Source organism: Pieris brassicae, chromosome 1 (assembly GCF_905147105.1).
Source record: "Pieris brassicae chromosome 1, ilPieBrab1.1, whole genome shotgun sequence".
Lineage (NCBI taxonomy): Eukaryota > Metazoa > Arthropoda > Insecta > Lepidoptera > Pieridae > Pieris > Pieris brassicae.
Window position 1 is genome coordinate 14,602,705 of NC_059665.1, and position 17,028 is coordinate 14,619,732.

The following is a 17,028-nucleotide window of genomic DNA, read 5'->3' on the forward strand; positions in this document are numbered from 1 at the left end:
ATACAAGGAACAAAAGATATACATATAGGGTTGCCTAGTTGTAGCGGGATGCGGACAAGGCTACGCTGTTACCATGTCCTACCTTGGGCGATCGCTGGCAGCACCGTGGGGTTTTAGTAGGTATGCACAGTAGCGATTCCCACAAAACCCTTCACCACAAGCCAGTCGCGCCGCGGGAGGATATACTTATCGCATTTCTCCACGAAAAAAGGGTTATCAGTGACCCTAACTCCTAAGATAACGGATTGGAATCCGGCAGTTTCGATGGACTTTGCCAATGTGCCAGTTTGCCTACGCTCATAATGAAGAAAAACATCGCGAAGCTTAGACCTAAGGAATATTTTGTTATATAAATTAATATTTATGAGCATTATACATAAATCTATCTGTCATTACACTAACAAAACTATTTATTTGTTAGTAGCTTGCTTGTCTGTCTAAATAAATAGCTTATAATAATAATCAAATAAATATTACATAAATGAAATAATTTACAGGAGTGGTTTATTCACATTAACTAATTAGAAAATCCGCACAATCAGCCATATAAAAATAGGCATGCAAATATCAAAACATAATAATTGATGAAACAAATCACTGTTTTTAATTTATTTTATTATTATTGATTACTTAAGATGTCATGTGAAACATGGTGAACTGGTTGCAGCTCCTTACAAACGTGTAAAACATAAAAACTTGGTGATTAAAATTCTTTCTTTCTTTGACATTCATAAGTGTACATCCTGTTACCTATATGAATAAATGATTTTTGACTTTGACTTACATAAGAACAGTTAAATTATATATAACTGTTGCCAAACTTATGGTTTAAATACTCTCATATGGTCTAATACGCGCTCTAAACGCACTTTGCCTTCAAAAGATACACTGAATGACTGTTTTTCATATTCCATACCTGCGTTTGTTTTCTAAACGACATAAGCGGTATTTTCTTCCTTAACAGAACAAAAACCATCCAATGACGAAAAAACAATCTCAACATCATTGCGGTAAATAATCAATCATACATCATTTCACGTCGTAAAGTAATTGTGGCCACGCGTCAGATTGTATCGTGTTTTGTGTGATGAGCGCTGACCCGTAACAGCGATACGGGTGAACCGACTGTAAGCTTGTCATTGCCTGAGCTTTGGATGGAATAATGAGGCAACGAAACAGATCGACGTCCAAAAATGTTTATCTAAGTATTTACGGTATAAACTCCATGTCGCGGGAGCGAGCAGGGCCGGACACTGTTGATTAGCCTAATGGTAAATGGTATTTATGAGAATTTGTGTTTTAACTAAGTGTCATAGTAAAGTCTTCTAATCTATAGAAGATCTATATCTATTTACGGGCTTATTGTTGTTGATGAAGATTAAACTGGCATAGTAATTTGGTGTTTTATTTCATAATCTCTAGTATTCAACACCTGATACTGAAATTTATCTTTTTTGGGCTAGCTGGACGAGCACTTTCACTTAGATTGGATGTTTTATACCCCCCACACAGTAGGGCTTTCAAGTGAGTAGACGGCCTTTAAGGAAGAGTACTCTTCTAAGTGGTAGAAGTTAGGGAACATCTGGATTGGAAGTTATTATATAGCTTTTATAAAAAGCTCAATTAACTGAATTACATTAAATGTTGCCTCTGAAATACAAATCATAAACCAGCATACTAATTCTGAAACCGTACCATTCAGTTGTATCATTGCATTCCAGTGTTATTTGTACAAGTTCACAGGTAGTTAGCCGCCCATTGATCCGTCCTTCACGGGAACCGACAATACAAAGTGATAGATTGTAAGAAATAATTGGTTTAAAGTTAATCCGGCGCCTTACGGACGTCTGTATGTAATTCTTGTAGTAATAGCACGGCGTAGTTTGTTTGGATTAATACCTGCAGCTGAGTTCCATCATCGGATTTCGAGACAGAACACGAAAAACGTTCCACTGAGCGTTTTTTATGGCAGTTTTTGCGGAACACAACCACTATATTCAACCCGCTGCATAATGGGCAGTACGTATTTCCGAACCAATTCGACTTAAGATTTAAGAAAAGCGCGTACCAGTTCTTAAAATACCGGCAACACACTCGGAAGCCTCCTGGCTTTGAGAGTGTCCATGCGGCGGCAGCCACTTAGGGTAGGAGGCGTTTGCCCCTTATTTTACAAAAAAATTGAAAAGTAAGCTTTGCTTGAGTCATGCCGCTTTGAATCTTATGATTTATAAGTTTTGTAGATTACATCCGAAGCGCATTTACCGTGAAGAGCTTTCGCAGAAGTTGTTCGGGTTAACACATACAGCTGGATATCATCCTCGCATGAACAAGAAATTCCACTGTTGTTCTACCACTGAGCTTTTTTCCACCACTATGCAGCTGCATGTTGAGGTATTTCCGAACCAACGGACGGCCAAGGGTCCTTCAAGAATAGAGCGTACCAGTTGTAAAAGGCCAACAACGCACATGCCCTCTGGCATTATGGGTGTCCATAGACGTCAGTTTACCTTAACATCAGCTGGAGGATTTACCCAAGGTTCTTTAAAAAAAATTGGACACTACCTCTCTATGCCTAGTACAAAAAATAGGCTTATTCGTTTTAGATAAATTTTAAGGAAGCAGAAATTAAAGTTGAGTCGAAAGTATAACGTCATAGTACCTATACGTTACGTCATAGCTTTAATCCGATAAAAAAGTGTTTTCTTTCAATGTGTTAAAGCCATGTTAACAAAAGACAATATTAAGTATTACGTCTTTTATATATGTATAGCTGTTTTCTGATTACCAAGCGACAATAAAAGTATTCGTCTGTAATGTATAAATTTTACGCGCGTATAAAATGTATTGAATATTCTCAATACAAAAACCACTTTTCTAGGTTAAAATACCAATACATAAAATCAAATAGTTTATTTTCTACGTATTTATGCTGCACAATATCTTTTATTTCTTTTATATGACGTTTTAGTAAAGAAGTAAGAACATTAAATGTACGTCTTTTTGTTTATCAATTTGTATTTGTCTCCATATTATCGGCGACACACCGGTCGGCTTACTTCACAAGAGGCTCTTTGGAATTATATGGAGCTACTGCAACTTCGCGAGGGGGGTTATTGGACACATTCCGGGCTAGTTCTGCTAGTTCTCGCCCTACTAATATAGACTTTATAAATAATAATAAAAAATAAGATAAAACAGCCTCCATTCGAGTACTACATAGTCAGGATTACAGTAAGTCCACGTCATAATGTTACCCATTTGTACACAACCTCCGACGGAGTGAAGGCCTACTCCAATTTTTTTCACTTGATCCTCATCCTCGCCACCATTTTACAATCCTTGCTTTCCTTTTATTCCACCTTCACATCACACATCTGCCTTTTATCATCTCTATAGAGGTCTCATAATATAATCGACATTTCTCATATAGGTTACTACCGTCGAGGTTCATCGCACCTTTTATTGAGCGACGTTTGTTATTCAGATAACTTTTGTATTAGCTCTTAGTGCTAGGCCACGGGACAAGCGATTTAATCCAAAATCACCACAAAGGTCTCATTACCCAAAAAATATATAAATTTTATTGTACTGTATTTCTGTATAACTGCAACGAAGTGTTAATAAATAAATAAATGACTTTACTGACACAAACAAAATTCTTAAAAAAAACTCGTTCTCAAATTTACCCTTTAAAAAGTGGACCCTTTTCCTTCATAAAATATTCTTATTATATTTACAAAAGTTACAGAAAAGTTACAAGAAGTTGTAGTTAAACGAAAGCTCGAATATTAATGAAATTAGCTGTATTTATATCAACATAAGAAATGAACAGTTAGTAATTATAAAAACTCCAGTGTACAAATACAGTATTTTTGGGTAATAGCTGTTTCTAAGGAATTCCACAAAATATTGTTATAAATATAACAAAACGGGCAGGAACTCAGCTTATGTTAAGTGATACCGCCCATACACACACATTGCCAGAGGGCTCGCCAGGGCTTGCCGATCTTTTATGAATTGTTACGCTTCTGTTGAACACTAAGTCGAATTGTAAATACAAGCTTTGGTTCTATCAATTCCGTGTAAATTTCGGGGCCCGATATTAATCCCTTAGAGCGATAAGTGGCTTGTGATTGGACGATATGTAAGTTTAAGAATATGCCAGGACCATAATGTTTTCTGTATATACGGATTTTGTGCTGATTGTCAGTTACTTTACTGCATAGTACAATTTGTTTTTGATGTCACAAATGTCACACTTAATCGCCTCTTAAACGTGTGAGTGGCAAGGTTATTTTTAATAAATTGCTAATATCCCTTATGTAGATTTATATCAAAACTATTATATAACAGACAGGTAAATAATGAATCAAAATGTGAAAACGACATGTCCCATATATAGGCAATAACGGAAAGTAGTATTTATGAAATCTCATTAATGATGCCACACGTAAACACCAGCAGAGGCTGCGACAATGCAGAGGAGTCAGTTACTACGTAGAAATCCTGGAATTCGTGGCTGTGGCTTTGCAACGAACAGAAATTCTCGGAGCAGATCGCTCCGTCAAGCCTGCGAAGTGGGCGGATTCTTCAGAGCTTCTGGAATAAGCTAGGCTAGTTTAATTAGCTGGAACTGAACATGGACCTAAAGGGTGGCTAAGCAAAGTCAAAGTCAAAAATAATTTATTCATATAGTTAACAGAATGCACACTTATGAACGTCAATAAAAAAGAAGTATACATTAAATGCTTCTAATTTTACATTTACTGCCAGTTCTCAAATCAAGGGCGTAGAACGGAATAGAAGAATTAGCAATGTCTCTCCGGCATTCTTTTTAATCGCCATTTTTTTGTATTACACAACGTTTGTAAGGAGCTACAACCATCACACCAGTTTCCACATGACATCAGCAGGAGGCATGGTGAAATAGGCGCACGCATTTATATTCTCGGGGGAACACCACCTAAGCAATGCCCGGAACACATCCAGGATCGTGATATTTTTGTAGAATTCTAATGCCTATGGCGACGACAATATTTAATAATCCAACCACAATCCCTCAAATCAATACATTGCACAAACCATATCCACGAATAATATTTATCTATTAAAAAATGTTTACTTAAAGTGCACACGTATCACAACTATCTAAACTTTTTCAAGGAGGAGTGACACACAAAAAGTCACCTTAATGAGTCGAGTTATCTTGAACTGCCGGCGGCATCTACAAAGGGCTGGCAAATAAAAGATCAAGCCGATGTGAAAAGCTTTGCGTATTGTTTTATATTAAACTGAAATAACAATAGGTAGCCCTTTCAATGGGCTAAGCCGCCACAATGAGCGTTCTTATGGTTCGTTCACATGGCGACGGATGTACGAAGAAGAATTTGTAAACACCATTAATACTTTTTATAGGTTTTCGATGTTTTGGACTCCGTTCAATTCATCAATCAAATCAATTCATAAAACATAAATCACCTTTTACGTAATGACTTAACTCAACTGTCTCTTTTCATCACAGCATTGTACTATTTTATAGAAAGAGACGAGAGGGTCGTCAGTTTAGGTCTTTGATTTGTCATATTCCCTGCCAAAGACTTAGTCTCAAATTCACAAATGTCATGTTGTAATTTGACAGACGAAAACCTTCAGCCTTGTGTGCCTGACGCACGCCGTCGAATTTTTGGCCAAGCCGGTTTCCTCACGATGTTTTCCTTCACCGTTCAAGCCAATGATTAATGCGCACATAGAAAGAAAATCCATTGGTTGAATTGGATCAAACCTACGACCTCAGGGATGAGAGTCGCACGCTGAAGCCACTAGGCCAACACTGCTCTAACTAACTAACTAAATACATTAAACGCCGGCATGTAACCGCAGCTATTGCTCGTCTGAACATAAGTGGACAATAGCGGACAACGCTCACCTTGTGAACATAATGTTAATGTGAAATACTACATCTCATTGTTCCGTCACCTGCGAACCAAGTACCGTGTGTTTTCATTACTGTCCATCTCTTCGAAGTGATGATTTATATTTACGGGACATTGTTTTATATTCTCTTATTGTTTGTTGTGGTAGGATGGCTGCGATTGATTCGTGATTCCATTTTAAAATTCTAAGAATGCAGTCCGAAAAATATAGGATACGGTAGATTCAAATTAAGAATATAAATGTTCCATTTTCAAATTCAGCGTTAATTAAGAGTTGTTTAAGAATTGACTATCTACGTAAACGATTGTAAACTATTAGAAAGTGATAATAAAATATTAAATAATGTATAGTATTGCATATATTTCTTCAGTTCAATACAATACACTATATAACTAGTTTTTACTTCCATAACTTGGTGGCATGGGTTCCAGTCCCAGCAAAATAAATATTATATGTAAATTATAAGAAGATATAAAAATGTGTCTATTCCAGATGTTACTGTTGTGTTTGAACATTTAAAATTTCCCAAGGGGTCAATGACTTCATATTTAACTTTTCCATTACGAAATCAATATTTACCCAATTGCACAAAAATGCACTTAAGCCATCATTCAAACAAGTGGCTGTCAAGGGTCCAAAGCCGGTCTCGTATCAATCGCAATTACCATTAATGGTCAGGCTTGACAAATGCTTAAGCTACATTTGCATTGAATATTGAGAGAAATAGAGCATTATAGGGAAGGATTAAAATGTTTATATACATTTATAATAGACATATTGGAATTTAAAATTTAATAATGTTTAGAATTTGTATTACTGACAGAATGTCAGAATGACAAATGATAGAATGCCAGCGTTAATTTAAACAATTTGCTAATTCTAAATTTAAAAATTAAAACTGTTCCGACGTTTTGTTTTGGATCTTAATTCAAAATTATGTCAATTAGTACTAACAAAAAACAAAAAATAACAGTTATTTCAATTGTTTTGAATAATTTTAGCCACAAATTCGTTAAACTTATTTAAAAACAATATTGAATCTTATCGAAGTTGAAATCGTTCACGGTTACAATAATATCAAAATGAAATTTTATTAAAACGCGTCGGAATCTTGGAAACGGATTTTTTTTGTTCGTGGTCAGTGTGAGAGCGAGATACTCATTTAGTGTTTTGAACAATAAAAACGAAATTTGATCATTGTACTGGCAGTTAAGGTGAGGTTTTTCCTTGAATAAAAACTTAAAATTGCGTAAACAAAATTGTTTACTTTGGTTTACTTCAAAATGTCTTATTGTCTGTGCTTATGGGCATTGTTACGAAAATGTTTTTATACATCATCATTATAAAACACACGTATGTTATGTGGTTTTTAGAGTATAAGATATGATTACAGTAATTTTAAACGCAATACTCTCTTCAAATAATTACCCGCATTTAATTGAGTAATATTAAACTAGACAGCTTCTGTTTAACGATTGTTAAATATAGAATTTAAAGTAATAATTAGCAAGGGACAACCGGTTTTCTCATAAACAAAGTTTTAATTAAGACGAGAACGGCACCCACACTGAAATATAATAGTTACGCACTTTAATATTATGAGCACGATAAATGACAAAATTTTGTAAAGACACTCTTAATATGTAAATATCTTCGCCTTAAATATTATCAGTTCATCTGGACCTGTCTCAGGTAAATAAATCGAATATTTTAGTGGGCAGCCATTGTTATAGTCATTAACCCTTTTGTCTCATTAAACTCGATATGAAATTCCACCTTATTTCGGTTACCGCCGATGACAGCTGAGATTATATTCCTTTTTTAAATTCAACCTTTTTTCTGGATAGACTTTTTTCTTCGGTTGAAGGGCAAACGGCCAGTACTCTGTGCTTCGTTTTTTAATTAAATTGATGTTGTCTTCTAAAGACGAATCTTTATGGTTTGTGATTGTTTTATTTCAGTCTATGTTATTGCAACTTTATATTCTTCACAAACTGGTTTGTAATACTGCAATTATTGTCAAAAGACGGATAAATTATTTAATGTTGTATGTTTTTAAATTGGAAACGTCTAAATCCAATTAATTTAGTAAACTTATTTTAAAGTTTGGGCGTTATCGTGGTAATAAAAAGTTATTGTTAAATTAAATCAAACCTTTGTTTTTTCATTGAGAACAGTGCAGTGGAGGTCTTAATGACTTAAAGTACTTACATTAAAGCAATTAGTCGTTTATCAGTACTGATAAGATTAATGTCTCGGAGTATAAGTGGCTACGATTTAGATAGGTTTTGTATTTTGTAGCGTTTGTTTGATATAGATTATCTGTAATTGGCAAGTAATTTATGGTCTTTGGTGTAGTGGGAAATCTATGGAATTAATAGACACAGGTAACAATTCTTTGAGAGGCTTTGTAGAGTTTTATTGTATACCATATATACCATTTTCTCTATACTATATTTAAGATCACAACTAGAACTGAGTGGCTTTAGTATAACTAAAAAATAATGTGATATACATTTTAGCAGTATTTTGTTGTTAAAAAAAATCCTCAAAAATATAAATTTCCAGCCACCAGCTTTTCACATGCAGGTAACCTGCAGTACCTAACCATGACAAATTATTTATTAGATTAGATTATCACAAAAACAATGGTTTTGTTTTCATACAGTGATAATCGCGAATAATAATAATGTTACTTTACAATACGAAGAGGCGTCTGCAATGCGCAGAGGCGACGAGAACTCGGAGAAACTGATCATGGTTGGTAACACAGAAGGCAATAGATCATGTGGCCGTTCATCAACCAGATGGACCGATCAAGTGAGAGACTTATCGGCCTTTAAACTCTACACTGTTATAAGAGAGGGGCTGGACAGAAACCAACGGAAATATCCACTCCAAACATTTCCTTGTTTACCACGACTCCCAGACATGAGCTACCGACTAAGAGAGATTTTCAAAATAAATATATTTTAAGCTTTTATTTTTGGTTATATTATTAAGACATTAAATTGAGATATTCTCCATATATACATTGAATCCATTTAAAAAATAGCGCTGTAACCTGTCTTCAGATTTCTGTATCTATTTCGTGATTTTTCTAGGTGTATCAGCCTTGCTACACATGTTGTCGACGGTCTAATGCATGCCGGAGTGAGTGTGAAAGGTACAGAGTCTATACAAAGTATTACTTCGTAACGGGGTTCGTAAAAACTCTGGCATATGAATTGTACTCTCAAGCAGCACTGCTATTAAGCTCATAATATAGGTAATTAAGTCCCTTCTAGTAAAGAAAACTCCAACTCTTAGATTGGCTGTAAATTTATTTAGGTACATTCGATGTTAGCGGTAAAAGCAAAGCCGGGTTGACAAGTGTTGTCGCACCACAAAGCTTTTTGTGCACTCGTGTTTAACACGGGTTTCCCCAGCATATAAATTGTATAAGCATAGTATTAGAATAAACTTTAACGAACCTCACCTTAGGTGAATAAGTATAGATTTCATTTATTCAACAGCAGTGATGGCCTAGTGACGTAATACAAACTGAGAGATTGTCTTAGCCCCAAATGACATGTGACATGGGAGACCCATATGGGGATGTACCGTATATTGTTTGTTTATTATTCCATTTCAACCGTCACTCGATTGATAGTCAAATAATTTTCTTATTACAAACACTTTCTTGAATTAAAATTAGCAAGGTATTTGGTCTTGTTCTTAAAAGGTTCTTAAGGAAATAAGAATGGAAGTTTAAACTATGCCATCAAAAATATAATTACAAATTACCACATTTACAATAAATTTGTGTTTTATAATTTATTACATAATATATAAAACGAACATCTAACTTAAATAACTACTCCGAACTGACTAAAAAATGTATAAAGTAACACTGTATATAATGTATTTATTAATTTAAAACAAGTTTAAGTCATCTCAAAAACCATTTCAACAGACTTAAAACAAATGAATTCATTTTGTTTTAAACCACAAACTATGATTTTTATACTCACCTATAAAATATCTTTATCACATCGTGTCTTTGAATCTCACAAATATCATCTTAATTATAATTTTAATTTACAATCCATAAATTTTTATGATTATGGACTTTTGGGCCATTTTTCTTATCTATTACTTTACGATAGGTGTATTACAGAATAGTTATATTAATAGTAGCTATTATTATTTTAAGAAACCTCATATAACATATGAAAAAAAAGTTTGACAGTGACATAAACATCTCTCCTATACATACATATAAACCAGGGTTTTAAAGATATAAATAAATATCTTAAATGAACATAATATGAACTCATGAACACAACTTGTCGATGATATAATACTGTGTAAATAAAAGTCTTAAGTACTAAATGTAGATATAGTAGTGAATATCTATCAAGTTATGAAAAAAATCTTATAAATCCATAATTTACAGAAAGTATATTTAAACCTTAAAATAGCAGAAAAGGGAGATATTTTTTTTTTACTGACTTTACACATTACTGAACACGTATAATATCCTATAACAAGAAATCGTAGTAAAGAATAAAAAAATAGTACCCCAAAAGATAAATAGTGGAGCTCCAAAATATAGATACAGATAGATAGAGATAAAATATAGATGGGAAACAGCAAACAAGAATATTCTCTTCATATATTGTTTATATATATATAACACGGGTCAACATGAAATTTGACTTTGTGCTTGCTTTTGTGCTTAGAAGACTGATTGAACGAAATTTTTAAAAATCTCGGATTTTAATTTTTGATTGAAAATAAAACTATTGAAATAAAAATGTTTATTATTTTTATTAAGTTTTACTATCAAATTAGCTTACAGAAAAGTGGAAAATAACTTAAAAGTGCACACTTTTACTTTTTCTTTTATGTTCATAGCTACTTTCTCTCAATAAACCCCAAATATAGTCGCCCATCATGTTTTCATTGTATTGGCCTTGATAGCGTTGTTAATTGTTTATTATAACTATCACAAAAGCAAACTTTATACCGAAAAAAGGTATTTTCTTTTCGTTTTTGTGCATAACTAACTGGAAAATAATAGTATAAACTTTAGGACAAAGAACGAATCTTTTTTTGTAGAGTCGTGTAATCGACATGCCACTAGACCTATAGTATTGTATAATAATAGTGCCTTAGAAACGATGACTAGGTAATTAATACTAACGATAATGTGTTAGTACCACAATTAAACCAATCTCATACATTCTACAAATCGTTGATGTTGTACGCCCGATCGATGCAAAGTTCAAAAGGGTAACTCCGATATGGGTGACTCCGTGAGAATATTCAATTAACTCAAACTTAATTTTAACTTGACAAAGTTAAGCTCTAAGTGAACTATCTTCCGTCCAGTTAACTGACCATTATCTTTGCCTTTGTGCATCGGGTGCGCCTAATTGGTGGTAGTTCGTTGGATATTAGTGGATATGCTAGTTCTTGTAGGAAATTTTATATTGTTGGTTTTGTTCACTTTGTAGACTCACTCATAAATAGTTGTAGCGATACTATAAACAGTGTATTAAAGTTGATACCGTTTTTATGCTTACGCTGTTATTGTTGTTACAGATACTGACTTTAATTCTTAAAGAACAAGTGACTACCACTTGTTATGTTAAGTAAAGTAAGTATATGTACATATGTATGGTACGTGTCACGGAGTTTTAAATAAAAATATGATATAAAAATACCATACTACGTTTTTGTGATTGTTGTTTTTTTTAAAAGTATTATCGTAGTAGGGATATTATCTTTATTATATACCGATCTTTGTTCAATACTTTTTAGACTTACAAGAATCAGATTTAGTACGAAGTCCAATTTCTGAATCTGAACACTCAAAAATCGACCAATGATGATCGCCCGTGGGCGATGGTAGTATAGAAATATACTAGTAATAGAAGCTTTAAAGAAACATAGGTTTAGACTTTAAAATATATATTACTAAAATATAAAATTTTGTGAATTTTCCGTAAGAAAATGTTCCTTTAGACATATCTTGCTTTTCCCCGGAAGCGTCCAGCCACTGGACTAATCGAGTTATTGTGAGGACACAATGTAGCAATCAAGGCGCACTCGCCATTTTCAGGTGGCGTATTGTTAAAATACCATGAATTCTGACGAAATAAGGCTCTTTCTGATGTTTAATTATTAAGACGAACTGTTAAGGCCTTAAATATAGAAGAATTATACCAAAATATAATATAGATTGAAGTGTTTTATTTTTGTTTGATATAAAAATATCGAGCAATAATTCATATTATTTTATATCCTATGACGGTCGGACGGACGTAGTAAATTTCTGAGCTTCGAGAAGGAGTTTGGCTTAATTAGCTAGGACTTCAGCACAACGGACAAAATGGGCGTCTAAGTGCGGAAATTGATTCCACATATACGTACATACGACCTCATGACGTTTCACGATTCGCGACTTGCTTCTGGTATACGTTTATCAACTATATTTAGAGACACGCGAGTTATTGTGGCCCTTTAATATAAAAAAGGCCCTAAGTCGTAGTGGTTAATAGTTCTCGGACAGCTGTTCTTTATATACATTTTTACGATAATGTCTTGTTTTTTAAATTAAAAAATTACAGTGTATACTAGCCATTTTACAATTTTATTCGTAAAATAAACAAATAAATATGTTAACTTATACGCAATGGTGTTTTTGCTCAATATACATAATAGGGTATTGTATTTAAAATTGTCATCAACTGTAAATGGATATCAATGTTGCATAGCACTCCATATAGGAAGGTGCAAAAATAAAAATTTTATTCGCATATAACGAATTCTAAGTAACTACAATTAAGAATACATGTAATGTATACAATATATATACATCATTTTAGACAATATAAATACACGAGGGCTAAGTCCGGTAATATAAATGAACTTAATATGTTTTGATATATAGAAAATGTTTTGCGAAAAATATTTAAGGCAATATGCAAATACAGGCTCCGAATATGATTTTGTGCCATCGGTGTGGAGGCCCTTGGTCCGTGGTGTGCTAGCGCTATAAGGATTTTTTAAGGAAATAGCAAAATGTGTTAGTCGACATCACAGGAGACCGCAGAGCAGTCAGCTTCCTTGGACAAAGAATTAGTCTAGCTATTCAAATTCCGAAGTTACTGGCAGCGGAGACGAAATACGAAAGGGACTACTTTAAATAATATATTTTATTTATATTTTAAATGTTAGTTATTATTTTTTTGTTATATTCATTCATGTTAACTGTAGGATTAATTTATATAAGTTTACGTTAGTTATATTGAAATAAATGGACTTTTACAAATGATTATTCATGTTGACATTGGGAAGGAATAACTTTAATTGAGTCGAAATAGGTGAGTAATGGGGTAACCCCATGTAATTCATATTACCAATCTTATTAAGTCAGTTTTTAGGTTGAATAGGAAAAAATATTGACCTTTCCGCACACTACAGAACATTAATTATATTTAATTATAATTAATTACGACTACATTTACTACTTTGGACCTAATGGTGGTTTTATGGCAATGGCATCGTGATACGTGAAGTCCTCTAATCCTTTATCATGATCATAATGAGCTACCTAGCCCGAAACAGTTATTGTTAATTGAATAAGCCTGGTGCGTTATGATGACAGTGTCTTTAATTTTTTTTGTAAATATTCATAGTATAGAGTTTATTATAATAATACAACCATGATTTTACATTAATATAGTTAAATGCGTGAATATGTTGCTTGACTTATAAAGAATTCATTGATATATATACAGAGCTGAGACCCTTTTGAAATCCCATTTAATTACAGTTACCAGTAACCGCAAATAAATACGCAATTACTCTGGTGGGACATGCTTTTTATAGAAGACACGTAAAAACTAGTACCTTCTGATTCAAGCCTTCATACATTCACATCAGGCGAACCACAAAAATGTAAAGGGTAAAAAATAAGTTGTTGCAAAACAATAGTAGCTCAGAGATTGTTGACGTTTTTATCATTTCACGGAGAACAAAAGCTGTAGCCTTCCTGTAGAGGGCGCATCACCATTCTTGTAGAGCAACTTGTGACATACAGATACAGAGTTCAATAATGATTTATAAAGTGTGTTGAAAATACATTTTATTCCGTCAGACTGGTAAAGTATCAGTACGAATAAGGATTCTACGGTTCTTCAATAGGATTTAAATATTTATGCGTCACATTTTTCCGTTACAAGCCATCTTTTTATTGTACCTACCACGGTTGATTAGAAGAGATTCGAGCTATTAATAACAAAAATATATAATAACTATAACAATAAAAGTAATAATTCTATTACAATTAATGAAATTCTGTAATAATCTTAGTAGTAATAAGATAAATCAAATATTTGTATTATTTGTATTTATGTCTATGATAATAAAAGCCTTTTGTGAAACTTTATCTCATATATATATGTATTAGTATTAGTTAAAACTATTGATTAGTATATACAATATTTATTCCGACTTAGGGGCTTTCAAGAAAAGAGCCTATCAAATCTTAAACGGCAAGACAGTCACGAACCCTCTGACATTAAGGGTGGACACTATCACGTAACATCAGGTGAGCCTCCTGCCCCTTTGCTGCCTGTTCCATAAAAAAAAACTAAATACTATACATATTTATTATATTATATTTTATAAGTACTCAAACATATTAGTGTAGATGGTTTATGTATAAGGTAAAATAATATTTGGCTATTATCTGCCCGCTTAACCCAAACTCCTTATGTACCTACTAACAAGCAAAATCCCATTTTAACCCTTCTTGAAGCTGCGATTCCCCTAAGCAGTGTATCACATCTCAAGACGAATCTCAGTACATTAACTTACAATAGAGGTGGACGTTCTATTCATCGGCACTGAGATCTGACGATCGTTGTGCACGTGATATCAATGAGAATCGTATGGTAATGATTTCTTCCTGATCCCGTCAGGTGCTTGACGACTATTGTGTCTTATCGGTTGCAGATGCAGGAATAGATTATTCTTATGCTTCTAAAATAAAGGATATATGAATAGGACTAAACATAATATATTTCGTTATATCTCGCTCATTTTGGTTTATTTTGTTAAAATAATATTTAAATATTTATTTACACTTCGTTACAAAAATCAGGTTACATAAGTAATTAGGCAACTTGCGGCCTTATCTCTCGTAATCGATTTCGTCCAGGCAACGTGTGGAGCAATAAAAAGAGAAAGACCTACAGAGTGAACAGTACAAAAGTGCATAATAATAAAAAAATAACAATAATATATAATGTATATCCTATATATTAACTAGTTCTGGACCATGGAGTCTCCATCATAAATTATTATAATTATATAATAATATTTAACATCTTCGTCTTTTTATTTGCAACTAACGTTTCGCCTTAATATGATTTTTGCTTATATATTTATAGTATCTATATATATAGATATATATCTATATATTGTATAATGTATATATAATATATACCAATTGACTGAGACTGTTTACTTTTCGGGAATAAAAGAAATATTTTTTTTTACATATTTCAAAGTTTTGTCTTCACAAAAATCTTCCTCAGAGTTCATGGAATTAAAGAAAATACTTGAATTAGTTCAGTCTAGTTTTTCGGTAAACAATATATTTTGCGATTTCTGTTTAAATACATAAAATTGTGTATTATGTACAATTAACTGAAAAATAAAACTTTCTAAAAAGCTAAATTAAAACAGCATACATTTTACTTGAAACTGGCATAAAGTTAAAACTATTGCCATAATATGAAAAAAAATAAACACCATACAGTGGACAAACAGGTATTTTACTTCCAAAAGAGATTGTGTACTTTAATTAAAATCACCGTAAGTTAACTAAACTCGGCAAATATTTATAGGGACATTTACGCATAGGTATTATTATGTTAATACAATATCAAGTTCTTCATAAAACAAAAGGCTTCATAAAAAAACAACTGCATTAAAAGAGCGATCCGAAGATACATTTGTCATAGTAGTATACAATACGCGTTATGGATAACCCATAGCTTGTGGCTTAGTTAGGCGTAACGACCATGCACATGAAGCTGTGATTCTGATTAGGTTTAAGATACAGTAGGAGTGAGTATAAACACATATATTTTGTTTTAGGCGTAATATACATAACAACTGGGAGACCCTCGCCAAATATCATTTATTAGCTTAAACATAAAATTAAAAGAGACAAAAATATAGAAAACACTTTATTACATAAACAAATAATGTTTAGTTAAAAAAAACTTCACACACCCCCACACTAGGATTCCCTGTGTCGGATAGCCAGTGTCTTAAATCATGATAATAATTTCATGATGTGTCAGATTTTAAATGAATTTATAAAATTTTGAAACAATAGCGAAAAATTTGTCTTTAAAAGAGTGGTTAAAGATAGAAGTATAGTTAACCTCCGAGCTCCAACATCAGAATAGTTAAACATTTATGTAGTTACAGCATAACAGTAATTACTCGTATAACATATATATTAGCAAATTTTACTTCTAACATATTGAAAAATCAACTTACACAAATATATCCAATCCACAGCAACTGTCACAAATATATCCAATTCTGGGGCAGAACATAATCATGATCGAAGTTAATGACTGTTGTAACATGTTAGAAGAAACTAAATACCTATTTAATATCGTTATAAAATATAATTTCTCGGTACAGTTCAATCCTTATAAAGCATAACAACGCAGTACAAATGACAGCACAGCAGGGGCCGCGACCGAAACTCACATTGTTGCTTGTTACCGGCGACAAATCGCTCCACTTGTCGCTGATATTCGCGCGCCAGTTAATTGGCTAGAGATTCGATCTTCTATCATCTTATACGATACTATTACTTGTAACCTCTGAGCCATATATAAATGTACTTGGGAATAATGCACGGAGTTGGATGAAAAGTTCATGATTGATAATAATCATATCTCATGTAGGCATTATTAAATGTAATTTGATGTTTGTAGTACTTTTTATAATAATTATGATTTTTCTGTTTGTAGGATAGGAGGCAAATGAGCGTACGGCCTCATATAAATAGCC

General features: G+C 33.0%; 1 protein-coding gene across 1 annotated transcript; it reads left to right on the forward strand.

Moving 5' to 3' along the window:
* The first annotated feature begins 8,232 nt into the window (after positions 1–8,232).
* On the forward strand, positions 8,233–8,910 carry LOC123720787. Its single transcript, XM_045677552.1, has 2 exons — positions 8,233–8,321; positions 8,603–8,910. The coding sequence occupies exons 1-2, from the start codon at positions 8,303–8,305 to the stop codon at positions 8,908–8,910; spliced, it is 327 nt and encodes a 108-aa protein (XP_045533508.1). The 5' UTR covers positions 8,233–8,302.
* Positions 8,911–17,028: the final 8,118 nt, after the last annotated feature.